The 25,587-nt window shown below is 35.7% G+C and overlaps 4 protein-coding genes across 11 annotated transcripts; 3 read left to right on the plus strand and 1 right to left on the minus strand.

The window, feature by feature from the left end:
• The first annotated feature begins 19 nt into the window (after positions 1–19).
• Positions 20–6,655, plus strand: LOC143910201 (ubiquitin-conjugating enzyme E2 J2-like). Of its 5 annotated transcripts, none has more exons than XM_077428574.1 (6): positions 20–247; positions 2,215–2,390; positions 2,541–2,704; positions 3,956–4,026; positions 4,772–5,043; positions 6,015–6,651. In XM_077428574.1, exons 2-6 carry the CDS (start codon positions 2,248–2,250, stop codon positions 6,115–6,117), a joined length of 753 nt encoding a protein of 250 aa, XP_077284700.1. In that variant the 5' UTR covers positions 20–247; positions 2,215–2,247; the 3' UTR covers positions 6,118–6,651. The 5 variants fall into 5 exon arrangements, with proteins under 5 accessions (XP_077284700.1, XP_077284702.1, XP_077284699.1 ...); XM_077428576.1 differs by having other exon boundaries at positions 44–197; positions 6,015–6,655; XM_077428573.1 differs by having other exon boundaries at positions 45–217; positions 6,015–6,654.
• Positions 6,656–13,073: 6,418 nt separating this feature from the next.
• On the plus strand, positions 13,074–16,833 carry mRpS21 (mitochondrial ribosomal protein S21). Its single transcript, XM_077430213.1, has 3 exons — positions 13,074–13,252; positions 16,196–16,351; positions 16,532–16,833. The coding sequence occupies exons 2-3, from the start codon at positions 16,205–16,207 to the stop codon at positions 16,646–16,648; spliced, it is 264 nt and encodes an 87-aa protein (XP_077286339.1). The 5' UTR covers positions 13,074–13,252; positions 16,196–16,204; the 3' UTR covers positions 16,649–16,833.
• Positions 13,087–15,839, plus strand: snRNP-U1-70K (small ribonucleoprotein particle U1 subunit 70K). Of its 4 annotated transcripts, XR_013260568.1 has the most exons (3): positions 13,126–14,109; positions 14,159–14,915; positions 15,230–15,265. XR_013260568.1 is itself a non-coding variant. In XM_077430210.1 (2 exons), exons 1-2 carry the CDS (start codon positions 13,364–13,366, stop codon positions 14,580–14,582), a joined length of 1,170 nt encoding a protein of 389 aa, XP_077286336.1. In that variant the 5' UTR covers positions 13,126–13,363; the 3' UTR covers positions 14,583–15,839. The 4 variants fall into 4 exon arrangements, 2 of the variants coding, with proteins under 2 accessions (XP_077286337.1, XP_077286336.1); XR_013260569.1 differs by having other exon boundaries at positions 13,102–14,915; XM_077430210.1 differs by having other exon boundaries at positions 14,159–15,839.
• On the minus strand, positions 16,821–22,322 carry LOC143911354 (transmembrane protein 177). Its single transcript, XM_077430212.1, has 4 exons — positions 22,055–22,322; positions 21,846–21,982; positions 17,755–17,846; positions 16,821–17,679 (listed from the first exon to the last, which is right to left on the minus strand). The coding sequence occupies exons 1-4, from the start codon at positions 22,207–22,209 to the stop codon at positions 17,098–17,100; spliced, it is 966 nt and encodes a 321-aa protein (XP_077286338.1). The 5' UTR covers positions 22,210–22,322; the 3' UTR covers positions 16,821–17,097.
• Between the last annotated feature and the right edge of the window lie 3,265 nt (positions 22,323–25,587).

Here is a 25,587-nt window from a genome sequence, read left to right on the forward strand (position 1 = left end):
ACTCTAGCGGCTATGATTTACACTAAATTTGACGTTTGACGTTTCTTTCACGTTTGACATTTCTTTCACGTTTGACACTTCTTTCACGTTTTACATTTCTTTCGCGTCTGATGTCGATTGCTGACTGCTGACTTTCATATTACTAAGGATGAAATTAATACTACGAATGTACCTTACAAATCATCAAACAGATTCAAGTGAACGAACTTCCATATATGTACATACATAATCACTAAATTGTGGAATGGTATTTTTGTTATTTGTGCTTAGTATACACCAGTCCCTTATTTACATGTACAATATCCAAGTACTTAATTGACCTAATGCGTTTGTCTGACTAATTTTTTACTCGGTACTTCTTAATTATCATCATCCATTTTGACAATCTTGTCTTTATTTTAGATTTCTTTTCATCTCAAACTATAAATGAAGATTCCTTACATCTATTCTTTCGTGAACAAAATCCAAGTATTCATCTACATAAAATATGTCTCCATGTCAGAATACTATCCTTGTTAATAGCTTGTACACTGCTGAGAGTGAGATAATGGGTCGGTAGTTTTTTTTAATGTCGTTTTTGTCTCTGTTTTTGTAAATTAGTATTGTTCCATTCTTCTGGTATGGTTCGGTGCTATATACATTTGTTGAAAAGCCTATCTAAGACTCTATAGCCTGCATATTTTAACAAGTCAATGGGGATATTATCCTCATGTAAGGTTTCCCTTTTTTGCAGTCTCCACTTTGCTAGGTAATACTACATAATCTTTTTGGCCGTGTGTTGTTTTTAGAGTGGCAATTCATATGTCGTTCGTTTATAAGTTTGAATAAAAGTTGCATATTCTTATATGTGATTTCTTCCGCTGATCTGACTGCGATCATCTGGTTTTTGGCTAAGAAAATAAGCTGTTTACAAGGTTTTTTTTCAGGTTCTACTTAATTGTATTTCTGATTAGCTTACTGAACAAGTCCCTAGTGTTTCTCACTATTATTTTTTTGTTTTTTATTTATTAACTCGTAGTCTTGTCTATTATTATCTTTATCTAAATTCTTTTATGATTAATTAGGTTTCTTGTTCCCGTTGAAATTTTGCAAACTTTCTTGCCTGTTGAGGTTAGAACCGAGTTAATAATAGTGTTCATTTCCTCGATATCTGCTTTTTGGATTTAGTTTTTCGAGGCTATTTCCAAGTTCGAGTTCGGATTCTTTTTTCCTAGACCCTAGCTGTCCGAAATGCAGAATTTTATTGCATCCTTCTACTAATATCATACGTTAGAAAATTTATATTGATGGCCATTTCGGCCCCGACTAGTCAAACCAGCACTAAAAAAAGATAAATAATACCTGAATTATAATATACATTTATTTTTAAAAAATATCTTTGTACATACTAAGGTTTCTAATTTCCCGGATTTTTTCAATTCCCGGGACACGAGGCCACGGAGCTCGAGACCATTCTCTGGATTTCTAGGATCCTGGTACATACGATGCAATTTTTTTTTCAATTGAATTTATTGTTTATTAACATAAATATTAAAAATTATCAAACAATATATGTATATATTACAGGAAAAAATGTAATATAAGTAAATTTATATGAAATAGCTTCTTGAGAACACTAAAACATTTTAAAGAGAATCTGAAAACCTTTTTCTAAATTTAGCACAAATATTTCCAGCATTGTGTACATACATATGTATATATGTTTTCATTTCCTTTTTAAAGTCGAGGCTATTTTTTATTGAATTTTTTTTTGTAGATTTGTTAACTCCTTATTTAATTCTTCATTCACTGTCAAACACAATGGTCTCATCTTTACTGATAAGAATTCCCGGGACACGGGACATAAAATTCATCCTTTCTGTAAATTCCTGAGAATTTCTGTCCCAGGTCAACCCGGTCAGAAACCCTAGTACATATGCTATAAATTTGGATTGCGTGTGAGGCTTATTACAAAAATCCTCGATCAATAGGAATCGATATGCACATTTCGTCTACTGCCTAGTTGTACAAAATTGATTAAAAATAAAAACTTACGAGTTAAACTGCCAAGTTGTGGCATACTTTATCTAGCATGTGTGTGTGTGTGTATGTTTGAATTACAAATTTATCAATCTCAGGGTATAATCAAAATCAGCCGACGGTGTGGGTCCGCTTCATCAATATCATTATCGCGTTTGGATTTAGGAGGGATTAATTTACATTTAAATTTTGCAGTTAGGAAAACGCTAGACCATCGAGAAGTCAAAAATGGTGGGAGCCAACGATACCAAGATGCAGAAAACTAAAATCTTGAGCGCTACGAAAAGATTGCAACAAGACTATTTGAGATTGAAATCCGATCCAGTACCGTATATAGTCGCCGAGCCCTTGCCAGATAATTGGCTCGAATGGTAAATATATATTGTAGCATGTTCGTTTTTGAACTTTTGTATATCGATATGATTTTTCCTATCGGATCCAATCCATACTGGTAATGTTTTTAAGTTTGTGAATTTCTTGTGTGGGTTGGTTCGTATTACATGTTGTATGATGGGTTTCAGGCATTACGTGCTGCGGGGCCCCGAGGACAGTCCTTTCGAAGGTGGTTTTTATCACGGTAAACTAACGTTCCCTAGAGAATTCCCGTTTAGACCGCCTGCCATATATATGATGACTGCCAACGGCCGATTCAAAACCAATACTCGTCTCTGTCTTAGCATATCAGGTATGCATTTTGTATGTACATATGTATAGGGATCATAAGAATAACTAATGCATGCAAAAAAAATAATTTATTTCTTATATATATATATATAAAAAGATTTAGATGCCCTTTCACAGTGATCACAAAACAATCGCATGTCCTTTCCCTTAAGCAAATGCCAAACGATCACTTTTACTATTCAATGGTTTTCAATATTCAATGGAGGAGATTGTTCTAAATCGAGTGTATATGATTCGTGATCTTGGTGTACTTTTTGACAGTAATTTGACATTTAAAAACCATATTTTAAATGATGTCAATAAGTCTTTTTCAAGCGTCTTTTTAAACCGATTCTTAGCGAATTCACTTTCTATGCACCCAAAAATTATTTTCGAATATTCTGTTTAAGCCAATTATATCGAAAACTAACATTTTTTTAAATACTCCTATATGCACAGCCGTAGGGCTATTTAACCATATATAATACATAGCTGATCAGACGGACATATTTAGTATTACTTTTGGTTGGTTTATAAGATCCATTCAAAATATTGTTTTTCCATAATATTATACTATGATTTTACACATATATTTTTCTTCATTTATATGTTCTATGTTTTTTGTCATATAAGTATATCATGTGATTAAAAACCCCATATTATTGTTTTTCACTACTTTTTCTATTGATATTGTTAATTTTTATATATTTACTTAAATGGGTCTTTACCTGTACAAATAAATAAATAAATATAATATCGCTATTCTGTGTCTGTGTATCGGTGTATCTGAGATAACGCTCGTACTATAATAGTCATTTCGATTCGACATACATACGTACGTCACAGCTAAAACAATGCCAACAAAACGTACAAATATAATAACAAAAGAAAAAAACTTATATATTCTGTTTGCTACCAATGTTTCCTCTAGGCTAATAGACGGCGCTACTGAGCCTTTACCGCCATCTATTGAAAATTTATTTAATTAATTAATTTTTCTATTGGTGTTTTATATTGTTTATATTTAGGTAGATAGGTAGTTTTTACTATTTTTTTCATATTAAACAATTAAATATAAATTAAATATATTTACAAGGTATTTGTATTAAATTGGACTGCGTGCGGATCGGATACAGGACCGATCCGCACGCATTTTTTATTTAATAACTTAATATGTCAACTCCCATGCGATGATATTACATCGGGTACAATACTAGTTGTTTATATTGTTAAAAAATGCATGATTAAAATGAAATAAATTTAACATTTTAAGATTTCCATCCGGACACTTGGAATCCAGCTTGGTCAGTTTCGACTATATTAACAGGATTGTTAAGTTTTATGGTAAGTACCCGATTTGAATTTTGTTTATTTACATACATACATAATGTATGGTAGACACTTTTTTGTTTTATTGTAAAAACAGGTATATGTATAGTAGTAATAATTATTTATATTTAGGTCAAATAATTGACATGTCCGGTAGTAAAGATGAAGAGACAAAGAGACGTATGAAATTAGAATGGAGTGCATTTGGACGAATGAATGTTGTTTTTAAATCAAAAATGCCACTCTGCCTGAAGAAAAAGATCTTCGATCAATGCGTTTTGCCAGTGATGACGTATGGATGTGAAACTTGGACACTGAACTCCAAGATGTTACACAAAGTCCACTGCACTCAAAGAAGTATGGAACGCTGTATGCTCGGCATAACGAGGAAAGACAGGAAGCGGAACACGTGGGTGAGAAGTATGACAAGGGTAGTGGACATAGTGGATAGAGTAAAGATATTGAAATGGCAATGGACGGTCCACGTGGCTAGAAGAATAGACGAAAGGTGTATAAAAGAAGTGCTTGAATGGTACCCGAGAGAATGGAAAAGGGAAAACCGCTGGGAAGATGGGTAGACGAAATTAGGAAAATGTGTGGGGTGAGATGGATGAGAGTTGCGCAAAACAGAGACGAGTGGAAGCGTGTTGGAGAGGGCTTAATCCAGCAGTGGATTGTGAATGGCCTTTAGATGATGATGATGTACATATGTGCATATATAAGTATATATGTATGCTCACTAGTGTCGTTCAAATTTCAGCTGGAGGACACGCCGATGACGGGATCGATGGAGTCGTCCAATTGCATGAAACATCGATTGGCGTTGAAATCGCTAGAGCATAACTTGAAAAATAAGGCATTCTGTGAATTGTTCCCCGAGACGGTGGTCGAAATCAAGGAGGCGTTGAAGCGTCACGAGCAGTCCTCCAAAGCGGATAGCGAATTCCAGGCGGGGGATAACATCTACAACGATCTATATAGCTTCACCCTGAATCAGGAACAGTGGACAATGCAGTACGCAATCACCAATCTGTGCGTTATCGCTGGTTTTGTGATGTTTGGATTTGTGATTAAATACGTTCTAAAAAATGTGTCCGTAGAATAATCGAGTCGAAGAAACACCATTTATGCATATGTACTATTTATATATGTAATATTTATGAAACAAAAATGGTTTCTGTTTTTCGAAAATGCACATACCTTTTAAATTCATTTCTTCAAATGTATAAATAATTGATTTGCCTTTGCAATGTGAATTTCACATTTTCTTTAAAGCAAAGTTTTAATAGGTTTTTCAAAAACGGGTTCTTTTTGGTCTGATTTACTATCGATATTTAAGTATATATGCATAATATTTAACGGCGACATGTCACCAATGAATTTTTAATACACATTTTCTTCGCTGTTTATTATTGTAAATTTCAAGTATTTATTTTTAATTCCGACTTTTTGTAATGTTGAAATGGTGATGAAATTGGTTTCTGCACAATAGTTTTGACAGTATAATATGAATCAAACCATCATTATGATAGTTAAAAATTCTATTTAAAAGCTTATCATTTTTAAGTTTTAAATAGTTATACCATTTTTTATATCTATCCTTTGCTATAAGCTTTCTATATATCCCTTACTTATAAAATCTATTGTTTTTATTTTTGCTTTTGCCTTTTTTTACGCATACTCGATTTCGAGCGTTGCAATCTCCACCTATTAGCATTTGTTGAGATGGAGTATGGCCATGGGTACTTATATTTTACATGGGAATTATGTATAATGTATGCCACTTTTTGTATATGCAAAAAAATATACCTATAATATTGATGCACATATTTCTTGTTCCTTGAAACAGTATTTGGTCTTGTCTCATCTTATCTCTGGTATCTGATATCTTTGTTCAATTTTCGAGGCCCTTTTCATGTACGAGGCCCGTGTGTCTTGCATCCGCTGCACTTCCATGTTGGCTGGCTCCGATCATGATTTTTTCAAGCTTTTTTTTGTTTTAGGAAAGTTGAATTGTTAGTACTTATTTTGTATGGAATTGTCAGGACTTTAACAGAAGACCAGATCTCGTCAGCAGTGATAGACATACTCATAATCAGTGAGTAAATCGGGTAAAATTTCTTAAATTTTGTAGAGTTATGATAACTAAAGGTGACGCGCTGATCTGACTGAAACTTTGGAACATTCCGAGTATCATCTTAAAACTTTTAAAGACATGTGTCTAGAATAGGTGAGCCTTCTTCTGAATATGTCTGTCAATATGATGGCGCTCCTCTATATTTACATAAAAGAGTACTGTAAGTATTAGTCTAGATTGTATGTGTAAATTGTAAATTGTAAAGTCGATAAAATTATTCGAAAAATTTTATGTTGTCATGTCCATTTTTCTCTATAAATATAATACTAAGGTGACTGTACATTATGCTTGTTAAATTGAACTTATTTATTGTGTAATCTTGTATAAATTAATCTGATAAATGCTATTAATCTGATTATCATATTATATAGCTAATTTATTACACTGTTTTGCTGTATAAAATAACAAACATATTAAAAACTGTAATAAAATAAAATATATATTTTAGAGTTGAACTGGATGTGTGACTTTAATCTTGAAATAATAAAGATATTGAAAAATCTAATAAATTATCGACTTTCATTTGGCTAAAAAAAGTTATACTATGTAGCCGTGAATTATACCTAAAAATCTAAAGAGTATGCTTACCACACGTCCTAGTAGGCGAAACCAAGAGGGGGGAGGGTGCCTTCAAATATAAAATCAAAATATTGCTCGACAACTATCCAGCAACATTTGCAGCATTACATGTACAATATGTGTTGCAGCAATGAAAACTCAATGATAGCCGGCAGTTAGTTGCCGTTTTGTTATTGCATTATGGACGGTATCAAAGTCTTCGTGGCTGCTGCATATGTCATTATACAAAATGACTAAAAGAAGAAAATAATTTAGATAAGGCATTTGATTTGAGACATGTGATTTGATGACTTCTCTTAACCAGAAATACAACTAGAAAGTTATGGTTTTAAAAAAATTACGACAATGTTAAGCTCTTTTTATATCTTTGGTCCTATTGCACAAATTAAATCTTCAAAATTAAAGATATAAAAAGAGCTTCGCAAGAAATTTTTTGCATTTTAGTTATTTAATATCAAAATGTGTTTTTGTCTATACACAAGTGAAATTACAAATAGTAAATGTGACGAATAAGTACTAGCTAAGAGTTGAAAAACGATCGGATAAGAGATAAAAATGACCATTGACAAGAAAGCCATGTGAAACGTAAAGGAGGTATGTAAAAAGCAATCCGGAAATATTGTTGATATTGTTGATATGGATATTGTTGCGATACAACCGATGTTACCAATCAATATTACATTTTCACATACTCACATACAAAATTTCTTTTGAAATTACATATTAGATTATATAATATTTTTCTGATCGACATACTAAACTTTTGAATTTTCCAAAATAAATATATTTTTTTATTATTTTTAACCTACTATTATCGTTTTATTATTCTTATTTCTATTTTTTATTTGAAATGTTTAAATTTTTTTTACCTATATGCGAAAATTCTTAATGGTTTTTCTTTAAATAATTTATGTTCTTTTATCAATTTTGTAAATTTAATAAACTGTTAGTTTTCCCAATCAAAATAAATAAATTAAATTGTGAACGGTCGTTTGGAGGGTAAACGGACTACTAGTCTAGGGTTGCCATAATGGTCGGACCATAGACGGGGACACCCCCCCCCCCCAATAAAAATTATTTATTATATTTTTTGATAGTTAAATTATAAGAAATTAAATCATGTTTAATTATAATATTAACAGATTGTAATTGAATCATGTTTAATTTCATTTCATTTCATTTTACTCATTCTCTCTTGTCTTCACTCTTCCCCAACTTCTTGAACTTGATCTTCACTGATACTGATATCTTCACAATCATACTTTTCTCTTTTACATAATTATAAAATTCGATGCATGACATTTTATAATTGAAAACGCACTGAATTATGCTTTCTACTGTGTCAATTGAAAGCTTATTTCGTTCATCTGTCCACTGAGTTTAATTAAATTAATTAAAATACACGCTCAACGTGTGCATTATATGCTGCGATAGCGTACAGGTATTGGCACAATATCAGTAGGTTAGTTTTTCTTTCGGTTTCTTTAGTATTTTTAAAAAAGCATAGCCATTTATCATTTAAATCTAATGGTATCCCATTTCACCTACATATATTAGGAAATGAATAAGTAGGAACCTGGTAACTTGAAGAGAAAATTGGAAAAACCTACTTCTTTTTTTTTTATTCTACGTCTTCCCGAATCTCAACGCAAATAGGTGAAAATACCGAGCTCCCGTCCGACTTTGACAAAAAGGCAAATTATGATGCAATCCACGTCTGAAGAATGGGCGGGCTAGTGACTACAGTATTACTATTCGAAAAATATTGCCACTAGCCCTGTGCTGCCATTGTGTAAACCCACTTAATTATATATTATCGGAAAGATATATTTTTAAATAATATTTTATTTTTATTTTATTTTATTTTAAAAAAATCAATAACACAGAGACTTGACAGGTTGCCCCAAAGCGTCAATGTGATTATAATACAAATAATAAAAATCATAAAAATTATAAAAAAAAACATCATAAAAAATAATAAAAATCATAAATAAAAAAAAACATCATAAAAAAATAATAAAAATCAAGTAAAAAATATGTACACAAAAAAAAAACAAAGAAATAAGATTGAAAAATTTATATCGTGCTATTTAGGATGTGTTCCACTAACTCAACATAACTGGCATCGAATAGGTCCAAGTAATGTGCCAGTAAGTTAAGGAGTCGAACAGCTCTCGAGAGGGGGGAGTTCATGAGCACGTTTGATTTAGCCCTAATTGGCAAAAATATATCATGTTTTCTTAAAACTCTATGATTTTCCGGGGCCCAGAATTTTAGTTTCTCCAGGATAGCGGGATTGTGAATCTCTCCTCTAAGTAATTTTACGAAATGTTTCCCAAGAAATAAATCTCTTCTCTTTGCCAGGGAGTTGAAACCCAAAGATCCCAAGACAAAGGCACTAGGGAACAGATATGGATAAAATCCAAATGTCTTCAGATATAAAAATCTAAGGAATTTCCTTTGGACTCGTTCCAACATTAGAGAGTAACGAAGTTGATAGGGAGACCATATAATGGAGCCAAACTCGAGCACACTGCGAACTAATGTACAATATAAGAGACGAATTGCAGTGAGCCCTAGTTCGGACGAATTACGGATTACGAATCCAAGGATTTTTGTTGCCCTATCACAGATATTCTCAATGTGAATGTTGAAACTCCAACTATTTTCGAAGACTATTCCCAGATCAGATATAAATAATTCTCTCTGAAGAAGAGAATCATGAAATTTATACGGATATTTAATAGGAGAACGAGAACGAGAGTAAGAAATGATCCGACACTTTAGGATATTGAAGGGAAGTTTATTAACATTAGCCCATTCATAAATAGAATTCAAATCCTCTTGTAAATAAAGAGCGTCAGGTAAATCAATTATTCTCTTATAGATTTAAAAGTCATCCGCATATAATAAAAATTTAGAATGGTGAATAGAAGATTGAATATCGTTGATAAATATTAGGAATAATAAAGGGCCAAGATTTGATCCTTGGGGAATCCCAGTAGTGGCAACATACTCATAAGAAAAGCAACTCCCAAATTTAACGAATTGACGTCGATCCTGTAAATAAGTAATAAAAAGACTAACAAGATTATTAGTAAATCCAATAAAACTTAATTTACTAACTAAAATTTTATGATCAACTTTATCAAACGCCTTCTCAAAATCAGTATATATTACATCCATTTGATAATTACAATCCAAAGTGCTGGTTATGTCACTAGAGAAACATAGCAAATTGGTAATAGCTGATCTGGCCGGACGAAAGCCATGCTGCTGATCAATGAGCGTATTTTGAAAGTGATTAAAAATGTATCTGTGTAATATTACCTCAAACATTTTGGCTGGCGCTGACAAGATAGTAATTGGTCTGTAGTTCCTTACACAAGATTTATCGTCCTTCTTATGAATAGGAGTTACTTTAGAGCATTTCCATAAATTGGGGAATGAAGAGTTCTTTAGAATTAAGTTAAAAATGAATTTTAAAGGTTCTAAGAGACTAACCTCACATCCTTTTAGGATGTAATTAGGGATGGAGTCAGGACCGGAAGAATAAATATTTTTTAACTTTAGAAAGCCATATTTCAAATCGGAAGAGTCAAGATGATTAATCGCTAAAGTGGGGAAAGTAAATTCCGAGTCATTGGTAGGTTCCGTGGAATCAATAGAATTATTGAAAACTGATTTAAAAAAATCGGCAAATCCATTAGCAATGTTTTGATCACCCTCTAACAATCCAGAATCATTGTACATAATAGTCGACTTTACACGATTTACACGTTTAGAATTGATGAAGTTCCAGAATTTCTTAGGGTTTTTAACTATGGAACTTTCACAATCAGCTACATAAACATTATATGCATTATTAATTAATTTCTTAATTTCCGTACGTAAAATACGGAAATTATTTAAGATAAGAGGATTGCTCGATTTCTTCCAGAGTTTATGTGTAAGATATTTACTTTTTAAAAGATTAATAATTTCTTTAGTAAACCAAGGCGGATAAATCCTTTTACTCGTCACTAATCCCTTCAACCGAAAACAATCATTAAAAATAGAATATATAATGTCATAGAAATTAGAGAGGGCCAAATTAACATCTTTGCACTCATAAACTCGCTCCCATTGACAATTACAAAGAATATCGTTTAAATATTTGAAATCAACATTTGTAAATAACCATCCATTTACAACAGAGGTATTAAGACAGTTATTTATTAAACGAAGTGAGGAATAAGTTATAGTTAAATTTAAATGAATATCAAGAGCAGGATGATAGCTGTCTTCGGGAACCAAGGAATCAACTGAATTTGAAATAATAATATTCTGACAATCTAAATTTGTTAATAGAAAATCCAACATGGAATTATTAAAAGAGTTTCGAATAGTATTAATTTGTTTTAAGTTGATTCAGATTAAAATCTCCAGATATAAAAATGCGACCATTACTTAAATGTGAATAATTAGATATAATTAAATCAAAAAATCGCTTATAAATATTTGGTGGAGATCTTGGTGGAAAATAAATAGTACATATATATATATATAAAAAAAGGAATGTTAACAAATCTTAGTTTCAGCCATACACATTCATGAATGTCCTCTAGATGACTAAGTCTTTCAACCGAAATAATATTTGCATTTTTAACTGCTAGAAGAACACCACCACCTCTGGCAGATCTATCATGGCGATATATATTGAAACTGCTGTCAAGTACTTCGGCATCATGTACAGATGAGTTTAGCCATGTTTCAGTAATAGCAAGGACGTCAATAGATCTAGAAGCGGTGTTGTTGTAGAATTCCTTGAGTTTTGTATTTAAACCCCGCACATTTTGATAATAAAGTTTAATGTTACGGGTCACGGGTTTGGGCAATTGGTTTCGAGGAAGTAGAGATTTTTTTGAGAAATAACCATTCTCTTATGCCAGTACCCATAGGCCAAAATTCAGCATTGATAATTTTATTAAAAGTTTCAATATCTACACTAATTTTAAATGACGTGCACATGTCAGTTTTAGCAACCTGAGAAACGTTGATTCTTTTATTTTTAATTTTATTTAATATGAACTGTTTCACAGTATCACAAGTGCAGTTATTTGCCAGATTAAAAACATGTACATTCTTCAATTTCGGAATAGTGGCCACCTGTAAAGTTTTATCAGGTGCACCAGATCCACGAGTATATGGCAGTCTCCCGGAAGAAGTCCCAGCGACATGACTGAACGAATTTGAAGGATCTACAGTAGAAGCAGAAGCAGTAGCACAAGAGACAGGAACACAATCGGATGTTGAAGCAGAAGCTGATGTAAGTGTAGCTGAAGCTGAAGATGGCAGAGGTGAAGTAGAAGAAGAAAGCGCTGCGACCTGACTAAGATTTCGCAGGTTTTATAGTAGAAAGAGGAGAAGCAGAAACAGAAACAGTAGAAGCAGAAACAGTAGAAGCAGAAACAGTAGCACACCCAGGAGTAGATGCTGAAGCTAAAGCAGACGCGAGTGAAGTTGAAGCTGAATAAGGCGGAGGTGAAACGGTAGAGGATGCCGCTATAACGTCATACGGGCATCTGACAGGTGTTTGTTTATGTACTGTAGTATTGTTACATTCAGTTGACGGTGTGGAGAGTTCTCGTAATGTTACCTCGTCCGATTGCAGAGTCGTAGGTTCGACAAAAACAGCTGGAGCCAGAGCTGCTGGAAAGGGACGACACATCATCCTCTTTATTTCACCGACATCAGAGTGGATAGTCTGGAGGGACTCCACAGCGATTTTTAGCGAGGCCAGGTTATGAAAAGCGACGCGTGCGATGGATACTATATTTTTAATTTCGTCGCTGATGTATCGCACCCTGTCCTTGGTAAGGACATTGGCACCAGATCCTTTTTTTGAAAGGTCCGCGAGTATTCTCTGGCTTATAGTAACAATATCCTCCATGGTAGAATGCGAACGATTTAACACGTCCAGACACAACGATAGCACACGATAGTATATATGGAAATATATATATATATATATATATATATATGGAAAATTGGGACAAATATCCTTCTGAAGGGGACACTGGGACGCAAGCCTCAAAACGGGGACATGTCCCCGTAAACTGGGACGTATGGCAACCCTATACTAGTCATATGTGAACCAGTCACAGGACAACCGGTCGTTCTAGATCGGTCACACATGATCACCCGTCACACTAAAACTGGTCACGAGAAAATTGGTCACACCCAAAAATTCAACCAATTTTTAATTTTAGGTGTGACCAGTTTAAGTGTGACGGCTGATCACGTGTGACCGATCTAGAGCGACCGGTTTACATTATATTAGTAATCACCGAACCGTTTGGAGGCAGGCAGGCAGTGTGGTGTGGGTGTGGGTTGGCAGCGCCGGTGCAGTTGGCAATAGTCGTCAGCGTGCGGCTTTGCAGCCGGCGCCGCGAGTGGCGAGTGGCGAGTCGAGCACGTTGCCGCTGCCGCCGTTTGCCGATCGTCGATTGGTCTCCTTCAGTGGCGGGTCTTCGCGCACCCGAGGTTTGTATGGCCGACGCCACACCCCCGTCACTCGCCCACCGCCGCTGATCAGAACGAACAGAGTGTGTCGGAACGAACGTTAGAGCGCACTAGAGTGCAGTTGCAGCCGCCATGACGCAGTTCCTGCCGCCGAACCTGCTGGCGCTGTTCGCGGCGCGCGAGCCCGTGCCCTACCTGCCGCCCGTGGACAAGCCGCCGCACGAGCGCAAGCAGCGCGGCTACTTGGGCGTGGGCGCATTCCTCGGGCAGTTCGAGCTGCCGGCCGACACGCCGCCGCCCACCCGCGTCGAGACGCGCGAGGAGCGCCTCGAGCGGAGGCGTCGCGAGCGCCAAGAGCAGGTGGCCTACGAGCTGGAGCGCGAGATCGCCGTGTGGGATCCCGCCGCGCGCCCCGACGCCACCTCCGACGCCTTCAAGACGCTCTTCGTCGCGCGCATCAACTACGACTCCTCCGAGAGCAAGCTGCGGCGCGAGTTCGAGGGCTACGGCGCCATCAAGAAGATCGCGCTCGTGCACGACAGCGTCAACGGCAAGCCGCGCGGCTACGCCTTCATCGAGTACGAGCACGAGCGCGACATGCACTCCGCCTACAAGCACGCCGACGGCAAGAAGATCGACGGCCGCCGAGTGCTGGTGGACGTGGAGCGCGCGCGCACGGTCAAGGGCTGGCTGCCGCGCCGGCTGGGCGGAGGCCTGGGGGGCACTCGTCGCGGCGGCCCCGACGTCAACATCAAGCACTCGGGCCGCGAGGACAACGAGCGCGAGCGAGAGCGCTATCGTCTCGAGCACGAGCGCGACCGCGACCGGGAGCGCAGGCCCGTCGACCCGGAGCGGAGGCGCGAGCGCTCCCGCGAGAGGCGCCGGCGCACCCGCTCCCGCTCTCGGGAGCGCGAGCGGGAGCGAGAGCGCTCCCGGGAACGCAGACCGAGACGCCGGCCGTCCCGGGAGCCCGAGGAGAGGCGCCGTCGGCGGTCCCGGGAGCGGGAGCGCGAACGCCCCGACCGGCCCGACCGCGAGAAGGACCGCCGCACCCGACGCAAGGAACGCCGGGACCGGCGCGACGACCCCGCCGTCAAAGAGGAGCGCGTCAAAATCAAAGAGGAGCCCGTCGACGACTATCCCGACTATGCGGCTCAGTACGCCGCTCAGTACACGGCCGCCAACGTCAAGTACGAGAACGAGGAGGACGAGAAGAAGTTCCAACCGGACGACAACTCGAACGGACACTACGACGACAATCAAGAAGACGGGGAGTACGAAGGCGAAGACTATTAACCGGTTTGTATCCGCCGAGTGTAAGTATTATCATCTACGAGTGAACGTACATTGAGACTCAACGTCCCCCCCGAGAAACTCTCGTGATTGCTTCGCTACGTCCCCATCCCCAACAACACCACCACCACCACCGCCGCCACCGACGTTAACGGCGATTGTTAATATTATTTTATACCATCAGTGTGCTGTATGAAATTTTTGTAAAATGAATAATTTTTTTATGTATATGTATCGAATCCCCGTATACCAAGCTCCGAGTTCAGGTAAATCAGTGGGTGCGCAGGTAAAACGTGTTCCATCCAGGTTCGACGTTCATTTTTGCCAAATTGAGAGGAAATGTTATCGCTACAGAGTACGGATTGTTTTGTAAGTAATATATATATTATATGTATATGTTGCAGTTGGAGCGTATCTTCCGATTGTGATGTATTTCAACTGGTTGGATTATATTCCGACTTGACCCGGGGGTACCGACTGTTGTTATAATTGAAATATATATTCCGTAAGTTGATTTATATAACAACTGGTCTAAATATATATTAAAACTGAAAATACAGTTCAATTAGAAGCTGGTGCCGGGTAAGATGGAATGTGCTTGGGTTTTCGTAAATTGAGTTATATTCAAATATGAATGTCCTGAAACGCCAGTTGAAAGATATTACAACTGAAAATACACTTCAAATGTAACATATATATGTATAGAGTTGGGTTTCAAATATATTCAGGCGAACAGTAAGTAAAAAAAAAAAAAAAAAAAAAAACTGTCGAGATGGGTTTTCTGAGATTAGTAAGTAAATTGTCAGGTAAAGTCTGTAAAGTTTTATTATTTTTAAACAAACACACTATAAGATGCCATTGCCGTTGCTTCTTTTGTTGTAAATGTTTTTTTTGTTTGATACTTTTAGCGAGGTTTGTATGCCACAACTTTCGATTTACATTTTGCAATGGCATGTCTAAAACTACTAATTATTAACCCTTAACTGTGTGTCCGATGGTTAACGTTGCGCGCGTATGATCGTTTGAAATGTCTCGCGGTCGGTTGTCGCATTTGGCGCCGAGCCGCGTGCCGTGTCGCACCTTTAAGGGTTAATATTAATTTTAATAAATGATTAAAATAGCTAAAGTTAGAGTTAATAAAAGCTCCGTAAGTAGCGTTCATTTCGGTTTGAACATGTCGGATCGGCAGTACGAGGAGATGTATACTGGGATTTTATCAACTGCTGTCAACTTTGGTAACCTATTGAATTTTGTAAGAATTCAATTGAATTTGATTATTTCTATTATATGATACATATAAATTAATAAATTATATTTTTGTGCCCTTTCAGTTTGAAGGTAAATGCATTTTTTTTTTCTGTATTAAAAAAAAAAGACCATAACATTACGTTCAGGTGTATTTAAATATAGTTATTACTTACCCATTTGTATATACAATTTTTTCCACTTGTCGATATATATATATATATATATATATATATATATATATTTTGTATAGATTTAATTTGAATGTTTAATTATGTGTGATTTGTTCTCAATACTTTCTTTTTGTTGTTCGTTCGAATTGACAATCCCGAATGTTCATTCTGATCAGAGACAAATGAGCGTTTGTAGAGTCTTATTATAGATATATATTGTTGGGTTATAAATGCTATCCTTTGACTATTCTAGGCAATCGAGATGAGGCATGCCGCGTTCATTGCGAGAACAGTTTTCGTACAAAACAATAATATTGAGGAGGCGTGTAGAATATTGAATAGGATATTAGGCAGTGAAGGGATTTTGGATCAATATCGGAGAACTCGTTATTATGAAAAACCGTTTAAGGTAGGTCCTACCAGGCAGGTATTTTCTGTGTCTAGTCTATTTATTGTAAGGCAATAATCGTGGACAATAAAATGTATGTCAATAATATTATTTCAAAAAACAAAAGATAGCGAAAATATCGAAGGAAAAAACAAAAACAGATTGCAAAGTATTTGATCTGACAATATTTTGTGCTTTCAGACAAGACGTCGCATCAATTACGAAAAATGTAAAGCTATCTACAACGAGGACATGGATAGGAAAATACAATTTGTATTGAGAAAGAACCGAACTGATCCATATCCCGCTTATAAATAATGGTCGCGTGTTTGCCTTTAAATTGTACGCATTTCTCTTTAAGCTCAAGTCAAATGTAATTGTTATAACTTAGGCATTTTGTTTCCATTTGATTAGATTTATGGTTATTCTACCAATCTTGAATGCTAGTGTGAACACATTGCAAATATTATTATTATTGATCACATAATAAATTAAGCATAGTCAATGTGTGTTGTTCTCATTAACCCGTGACCGAGTTGTCCTGGAGTAGTTCAGTGTAGTGCCAGTTACACCAGCAAGCTGTCTTCTATGTGCTATTATGCAGTTTGCTTCTGTACCTGGTACACGGTGACATAAATCATATCTAATTTTTTTCATATATTTATTGAAAAAACATACAAGTGAAGGTAAAATTGACTAACATACAACACGACGTATGTTTATGGGACATAAAATACATCGGTAACTATAAAAACTTAAACAATATACTATGTACTTGGTTGTTTCTTGAGTTCTAATTCATTTTTTTTGTATTCTTCAAGCTTGCTTTCGAAGTATTTCTTTCTCCCCGTGAGTGGCAATGTCTTTTGTCTAAAGTAGTATAAGTTATTTCCAGTCGTTGAGTACGAAGATTCACCTTCACCTCCCAGCAGCTCTCGTAGTGCTATGTTCCGTTTGATTAAGTTGTCGTAGAATTCGATTCCGCTCTGTATGAATTTTGGTCCGAGCTCGCATAACTTTTCATCGACGCTCTCTTCGATCGACATTTGAGTTACGTCTTTGGCAAAGAAGTACGTGCCGACGGTGAACAGCGTAATTAGAGTATAAAATGTGTAGCGGATAGCACTAGGTCTATCGAAAAGGTGAAACTTTTCGTTTACCGATCGACTGAAAGCGAATGCCATAACCATTGCCATCGAGCTGAACAGGGAATTCATGTGAACTTGATAATTCTGCGTGGACAGTATCTCTCTGCAGATTGCGAACGTTTGTTGGTCGTCAGGCACGATTAGACATTTAGCCAGCTGTTCTCCGGCTGGTGAGACCCATTTCACTGGCTTCGTACTTATCTGGAATGATCTTTGCGTCAACTATACTATACAAATGCACGGTGCTTTATTTATTTTATCAAACATTCGAAATACCTGAATGTCTTCCTTTTCAATATCGGATTCAGATTTGTAACGGTAGTTTATTGGAATTCCGATGATTGCTCCTTGGCGCGTGTAGGCATTACCTGAAACAATATATTTCGCATTGAAAGCTTTGGCAATCAATTAAACATTGGCTTTCAACTTTGTTACAATGTCATTAATTTCTAAATTCAGTACCGTGGCCAAATCATGAATATGAACATATATTTGAGATAGTTTATACTAAGAAACCAATCAACTGTACGTGGACTTCAAAGAGATGAAAAAGGCAAGTATGTAGAAGATTTGAACCTGTTAATGGATGCAGAGCTGCTGACGATGAAAGTGATTGATGCACAATAAGAATATGCACATTTCGAATCAGATCTTGGTGTGGAAAAAAATTACAATATTGAATATTTTAGTTTGATTTACTTATTTGAATCTGGGGCAGCTGAGATTTTAGTATCATTGTTGAATCTGAATTTAATACTACGGGGGTGGTTGAATATGCACATTAATTGGAGTCTTCGATTAACTACTTGTATTTTTAAAAAAATCAAGGAATACAAATGGGGTGCATTTCTTTCGATAGTTTTGCACATGTAAAAAACCGCAAGCATGCATAATTATGCTATGCCTCTCGGGCCTAAAATCCTTTTATGGATGAAAATGATTATTCCCACCATGTGACGACTATAAAACATGGACATGTAGCTTTTAGAATGAATCTATCGCATATTGAAACTCAATTTTCACTGGACCTGTATCGATTTATTGATTTGGAAGTTAGGTAAGATCCCAAAATGGCGTCTGTTATTATTTAAAGTAAAATCCAATATGGCCGTTAAGTTGGTAATTGGACTATTCGTCACATAGGGGTGGTCACAAAGACAATTTTTGCCATGAAAATCGCGAATACACAATATTTGGCACAAAGTTCTCGTTACTATGATAGTTATCGTTAGTATGATGGACTTTTCGGCTGCCAGATGTTCCGTTTATAGAGATTTTAGTGACTTTGTGACGAGTAATAAGTTAGTATACGTTTCTGGTTCACCAAGCGACTTTGTGAATCCAAATGATAGTTAATTGCATACGCAAAACATTGGAAATATTTGTATACAAGCAAAACGGAAACACGTTAATCCGGCACAAATTGCGGATTATTTACAACCTATTTGTATTTAGGAATATTTCTGACGGTAATTGCAAATAATTACACCATATAGTCTATGCTGATATTCAGGTCAGAGGATAAGTAATGAAATGGCGAATTTACACGATAAGGTCTGGGTTGTTGATTTTATTTTAGACATGGACATCATTATGGACTATTCAAAACTACAAGAGTGCGCATTTGTCGCAGAGTAATGGTAAAAAAATAAGTTTTGTAAATAAAACATCACTCCTTAAAAAGGATGTTTACCCGAAACCTTAATTTTGTGGCCGTTCCTTTCTTCCATATATATATTGAGTGAATGCGACAGTTGCGTTTCCACCAGATAATACGTATTTTAAATCGACGTTTCGTATTCTCCAGTTTTCTACTCCGAAACTGGACCAATTTTAATAAAAATTCCATCATCGGTATGAGAAAGATATTTTCTGTTTGTGGTCGTATTTTTTTTAAAAATCAACCGTTAAATAAGCAATCTTTTTGTGGGTGTAAAAAAGAGGCGATTTTATAGATGTTTGGCGGTTCCTAGCTCCTATAAAAAAGAACTAATCGAAAAAATAAAACCACAGAAACATGCCTATGGTAGATATTCATAGCATATTAAAAAATAATTTCTCTAGTGCCATAATTGAGGAAGGGAGAAGTGTAATACGTTTGTATGGACAAGGCGCTGGTGTCCAGCCCTCTTAACCTTCTATCAATTAAATTGAAATACTAGTATAAACCAGGGTTTTCCAAACTACGTTCCGTGGAACACTGGTGAAAAATATGCTATGGTTCTATAGGCTGCAACACATTTAAACAACTTTCACCTTAAATTGAAAGGCGAGTTTCCAGTGATGTTTATGATGTCAAGAATCTAAGAACATACAGGCGGAGAGTTTGAATAGAAATTGGATCCGGAAATAAAAATTGTGCAAAAAGTATTACAATATCACATAAAAGTAATACATACAATTTTTAATACAGGATAAAATTTAATTTTGGATTTATCAGTTGAATCTAAAAAGAATCTAACCATTTTGATTGTTTTCCTGCCTTAGATGAATGACTTAAATTTAAAGTAGATGAAGAAGTTTCCAAAGTGTTTTTACAAAACCTACATAACTTGAAAACAACTCTTGCAATATTTTCCGAAAACTAGTAAGGACAATTGGTGATACTTTAGTATGTGGTCTACCTTAGCATGCGATCTACTTTTTTTTTATTTGTATCGTAGCAACGAAATGTTAATTACAATTTTTGTTTTTTCCTGCCGCCCCATAATGTGGTCGAAGCATTTCTATCAAAATATCGTCAGCAGATACATATCTCTTAACCAAATCTTAAATGAATAAGACCAACCTTAACTTAACCTAACCTATCCAGACCCTTAAATAAATAGGTGTTGGCTGCTAAGATATGTTTTTTTTTGTGAAAATATTGATGAAATAAAACTTAAAAAAAAAGACACCTTAGCAGCCGATACCTATTTATTTAAGGGTCAGGATAGGTTAGGTTAAGTTAAGCTTGGTCTTATTCATTTAACATTAGGTTGTTAGGGTCGGTATTATTCAGTCTCAGTGTTACACGCAAGAACTGAAACAGTGAGACTGCATATTATAGTAAAAACGTGAAGGTAGATCGCATATTAAAGTAGATATGTGAAGGCAGACCGCATAATAAAGTAGCACCGGACAATTGCTGGGTTCAGAATCCATTTTCCGTGACAGCTAAACCAATAGGCTTGAGCGCAAGTAATTATGAAAATCTAATTGATTTACTCAGTGACTCTGGTTTGAAACACAATTACAAAGATCAACCATTTCATGATTTCTGAGCGAGTTTGTCAGAAGAATATCCAAAATGTCAAATCAAGTTATTTTTGTTTTATATCCGTTTCCTACATCCTATTTAGAATTTTCTTATTATGTTGCAATGGTCAAAGTGCAGGAACAGGCTCGACGCCACCCCAGATATAAGAATTGAACTCGCCTATATGGTGCTTGATATCAAGAAGATATCGATATCTTTTAGGGTTTGTTTACCATATTTAAAAACAATACTTAAAAAAAAGACTAAGTGTTCCATTAAAACTTCCAGATTTGTAAAGTGTTCCATTGCAGAAAAAGTTTGGGAAACCCTGGTATAAGCAATCGAATCAGCATTTAGTGGTTGCTGTATTCAATTATATATAAAATATATATACATTTCATTATATTTCTTGTAATGATGTTTATCATTGTGTTATTAATTTGAATGAAATATTCAATTTGCTAAGTACATATGTATACTATGTGAGAAAAAAAATCAATTTCGATATATTCGAAATCTTTTCTAAATTTTGAAATACTATTGATAAATTCCTTAAAAAAGTCAAGTTTTAAACCACATAAATGGGTATTTTAATTAATCGATATAAGTTTGAAACTAAATATTTTGAATATATTTTTTGGCATGAAGTTTCGAGGATTTAAAAACACGCTGTGTTGACGCTTAAATTAATTTTTTATTTAAATAATTAATTAATTAATTAATTAATTTTTTATTTTTTTATTTGTTGAATTAATTTTTTATTTAAAACAGTGAATGTGTTTACGGCCCATACTGAGAATGGTTTGGTGTTTACTGGTCACAAAGTCACTAAAATCTCTATAACGGAATATCTGGCAGCCGAAAGGTCCATCATACTAACGAGAACTTGAGTGTCAAATATTGTGTCATCCAAAAACCGAGATCAAATCCAATTACCGAGATAAGTTGGTCAATTATCAACGAAAATGGATAGCACCTGTTGATGTACATATGTGTGAATCCTTTTAGTTTCCCTACCATTGTAAGATTTTCAGAAAAGGTTTCTAATGAAGAATTTTCGATTTGGATGTGCGACAATCCGATGTTATTTGGAAAGAATTATATTATTCTATTACCGTTGGGACGTTACCTGCGTGGAATACATCGAATCCGAAAACGGTGAATGGTTTTTGAAGTCTCCTTGAAACTTCTTTAAGATTCAATATATCCAAGCATTTGTTGAATTTTTCTTCTAGTTCGTCAGGCAGGAGAACTTTATCATTGCCTCTGAAAAATGAGAGAACCGTCAAAGGACGAAAGGCGCTGAAAGTATTGTGTGGAGCAGTGGTGAAAATTAACCTGAATAGGTGCATGTAATCCCGGTACGTTTTTATTAGCAAGGTTTGCGGGAAGAAAGTTCCTGTGGCGACAGCAAATGTGGAGAAGGCCACTGTTGAATGTGCCAATTTTCTTCCATTTAGAGTCGTCCAAAAGCCTCGGCTGGCTCGTTTCATCTTCGCTGTATTGGGTGCTTTTGCCTAAACTAAAACCCTAACCTCAACTTTGCCGACTGGCTGTCACTTTCTAAACTTGGCTGCACTGTTCATCAAGTCTACTTATTGATTGTGACCACACTGGATTATATAAAAGGGAATAGTGCATCTAATTTATCATTTCGCAATTCAAAAATTCAATAAAGATTTGTTGTTTGTCAATCCTTTTATAACGCGCAAGAAAATAAAATTTAAAAAGTAAAAATATAGGGGATCCTGTACTTTCTTACAATTTCATTATTTTTCTTTTCCCTTCTTATTTTTTTCAGTTTTCTTGCTGATCAGATCTTATTGTAGGTGGGTTTTTCTGTATATAATTGGGTACTTGCATAATAGCCGGGCAGAATTTCACTAAAACACTGTAAATAGTGGAGTTCAATTATGTATATGTATGGTTGATTATTTATTTATTTATTTACATATATACCAGGAAGGCATTACAGGTAAATCCCAATGCGCCTTCCTGGCCAATTACAAATACAAATGCAGCATTTTTATTACAAGTCGTTGAATTGCGAGACACTGAAAAACTCGCAAATTAACGAGACATCTATGAATTGTACATAAATTTTATTGTACATCAATCAAACTTCAAATAGTGGTGACATAGTAGGTAGGAAGGATTTTTAGCCAATTTTTTTTTTCCGGGAACCGTTTCAACAATTAAATCAGAGAACATTGGCAAACTCTGATAGGAAACGATCAACCTGGAGTCAAAAATCCAGGTCTGACCAACAGCATACTCTGAAAAATTAATTTTCATTCAGGGATTGAACCCGGCACCTTCTTGTCGCTAAGCAGAAGCTTAACGACCGAGCTATGCTACTGGCTTATGTAAATTTCACTTTCAAAATTGACTAAAATAAGTTTCTAAATAGTCGGAAGTCAATTTGTCGCTGGCTAGGGTGAAAGCTTTATTTAGTGTGCCGGAATTCAACAATTGATGATTATAGTACTGTTGCGTAGGGGTGGGTGGAGGATCCAAGCAAAAGGCCTTAGTCGTTTCACAGCATTTATTGATGATTAAGGAGATACACGCACTGGCAGTGCTCAGTCCAGAATGACCTGATATCGCCTACGTATCGCCTTATAAAGGGTAGATCTCTCAGGACGTCTAATCTGTTTACCTATTGTATAGTCACGTATTCGGATATGTCTTCCCACGGTATGGGTCAGTCGTTCTGAGAAGTGCAATCATTGTTTAGTTTACTTGCACTTAGCCTGTCGCTAATCCTTGAAACCATGGTCGCACGGTATGCACTTAGTTAATCCGTTAATAGATAATCCTTGAACGGTCACACAGTCTCTGGGATTCTATTCGCTTAATCCGCGGTGTACGCAACAGTAAAATGAAACATCAGTTATTGATCAGTAGTCAGTGGTGTCAAGATAACAGTGTGATGGCTTCGAGTATCCGATTCGGAGAGGTGTCAAATCAAAGAATTAAATAAAAGCATGGATTTTCTGCAGATATAAACAGTGCCGGCCTTTCGCCCTGTGGCGCCCTTGGGCAATTTTTTCTAAGCGCCACAAGAATTTTTTTTTAAAATGGGTTACCATCCTCCTTTTTCTAGGCTTGGAACTGGTAACAAAGTGGTTAGCAAGGTTTCCCAACTCCAGGTAGATTTAAAAATAAATATTTCAGAAGTGAGTTTTCCGAGCCTTTCTTTCAGCAAAATCTTTAATTAAAGCTGAAAAATCAAGATTTTCAGTAATACCATTTCAAAACTAGAAAGTCTATTTTTACAAACCTCTTCTAATGTCATGTTGTAGACCGGAGATAAGTTTTAATCAATTTGAGTTTCGAAAAATTACGTTCACCACTTGGTACAGTTTCAGGCAGTGTCTGCAAATTTCGCATAGCGACCCAAATGTTGATACAATTCTCGTAAATTATGCTGTTTTATAAAATTTAATACATTGAGTGGATTAATTTTATCTTGAACTTTATTTGAAAGAATAAATTAATAGGTTCATCGCAACGTTCATTACTAATAAATTTTTAATTCGCGGTGAGCTTAATTTGAAGATCGGCAATTTCCGGTAGATTGTTTATTCTGAATATTCGTTCAGTACTGTTCGAATCTTTCTTTCATTGACATTAATTTTATAATTTAAGAACTTACCAAAATCGTTCATTTATTTAACTTTTGCTAAAATGTTTTCATCCGGCTTTCATTTTAGCAAAGTCCTGCCGCAGGATATTGATTTTAAGGAATTGACCAATATTATTTTCAATCGATATTTCACAAATAATTATTGATTAGTTTTAACTTTGAAACGGTTCTCTTTCCCTTAGCAACCGAAACTGGCAGCCAGAAGTATTAGTATAGTGCTAGTAATATATTTGGTAAGTGTTTCTCTAGGTTGTTGTTATATATCCTCTTCATAACCAACTCTTGTGTACTACCTTCTTCAATTTTTCGAGAAAACAATTTCAACCTCTTTTGCTTCTATGTATGTATATCCTTCATTTCATTGTCACTTAATGCTTTTTACTACATTTTTCTTTCAGTTGTTTGTCCTGCATTTTATCATACTCCTCAATGATATATAAAAATTCAAACGGTTCTAGAATGCTACTAAATGATTCAGAACGATTTTTCATTGATTCAATGCTGTGAACAAAATGTCGAAAAATTTGGTTTTGAATTTCATTTTTGCATCAGTGGTTCATGGGATGATGGCTCCTCGTCAAAGAAATTCTTTCTCTTTCGGATCCGATTATTTGAATTGGGACTGAAATCATTAGTTAAATCCGCATCTATTGCAGGGACTTTTGCCTGGGAAATATAATATATCTCTCAAAGGAATCTTCACAGTTACGAGAAACGAGAAATCCCTCTGAAATTTTTTTCAACGCAGTTGCTGTTGATTTCACATCCATGTTCCGTGATTGCAAAAGTTCGCAAGTACAATTAATTTCTGTTTGTTCTTCGTCCCAGATCACTAGTCCATAAATGAATTCAAAGTTTCAAATTTTGATGCGATCGAAAGGAGCTATTGAATTTTACAATTTCAATAGCTCCTCTCACTGCATGAACAACGACTAAATTTAAGGATTGGCAGACACATTGAATGAAAAAGGCTCTTGGGTTGATATTTGCAATATGAGCCTGCACGTCTTTTCTTATTCCTCGCATAATGACTCCATTGTCATAGCCTTGGCCACGAAAATGCATAATAGAAGGAAATAAAATAAAAATAATTTTTTGAGCTAGTTTGGCGCCTTTTGGTCCCGCGCCGGCCCTGTCCATATATTTTGCTTGAAAAGGTTTAAAAACAACGTTAATTTGAAAAAGAACATCGTACCAAACAATTAATGAAACAAGAAAGCTG

This window comes from Arctopsyche grandis, chromosome 4 (genome assembly GCF_051622035.1).
Source record: "Arctopsyche grandis isolate Sample6627 chromosome 4, ASM5162203v2, whole genome shotgun sequence".
Lineage (NCBI taxonomy): Eukaryota > Metazoa > Arthropoda > Insecta > Trichoptera > Hydropsychidae > Arctopsyche > Arctopsyche grandis.

What these genes read in the sequence shown, in the direction of transcription:
- snRNP-U1-70K (XM_077430210.1), top strand. Translation starts at nt 13,364, where the DNA reads ATGACGCAGTTCCTGCCGCCGAACCTGCTGGCGCTGTTCGCGGCGCGC. An exon ending in CGCGAGCGCTCCCGCGAGAG is followed by an intron (nt 14,110 to 14,158) that starts GCGCCGGCGCAC and finishes CGGGAGCGAGAG; the next exon opens with CGCTCCCGGGAACGCAGACC.
- mRpS21 (XM_077430213.1), top strand. Translation starts at nt 16,205, where the DNA reads ATGAGGCATGCCGCGTTCATTGCGAGAACAGTTTTCGTACAAAACAAT. An exon ending in ATTATGAAAAACCGTTTAAG is followed by an intron (nt 16,352 to 16,531) that starts GTAGGTCCTACC and finishes TTGTGCTTTCAG; the next exon opens with ACAAGACGTCGCATCAATTA.
- LOC143910201 (XM_077428574.1), top strand. Translation starts at nt 2,248, where the DNA reads ATGGTGGGAGCCAACGATACCAAGATGCAGAAAACTAAAATCTTGAGC. An exon ending in CAGGATTGTTAAGTTTTATG is followed by an intron (nt 4,027 to 4,771) that starts GTAAGTACCCGA and finishes TTCAAATTTCAG; the next exon opens with CTGGAGGACACGCCGATGAC. An exon ending in CAGTACGCAATCACCAATCT is followed by an intron (nt 5,044 to 6,014) that starts GTGCGTTATCGC and finishes TTTTTGTTTTAG; the next exon opens with GAAAGTTGAATTGTTAGTAC.
- LOC143911354 (XM_077430212.1), bottom strand. Translation starts at nt 22,209, where the DNA reads ATGAAACGAGCCAGCCGAGGCTTTTGGACGACTCTAAATGGAAGAAAA. An exon ending in ATTCGATGTATTCCACGCAG is followed by an intron (nt 17,847 to 21,845) that starts GTAACGTCCCAA and finishes ATATTGTTTCAG; the next exon opens with GTAATGCCTACACGCGCCAA. An exon ending in TTGAAAAGGAAGACATTCAG is followed by an intron (nt 17,680 to 17,754) that starts GTATTTCGAATG and finishes AGATCATTCCAG; the next exon opens with ATAAGTACGAAGCCAGTGAA.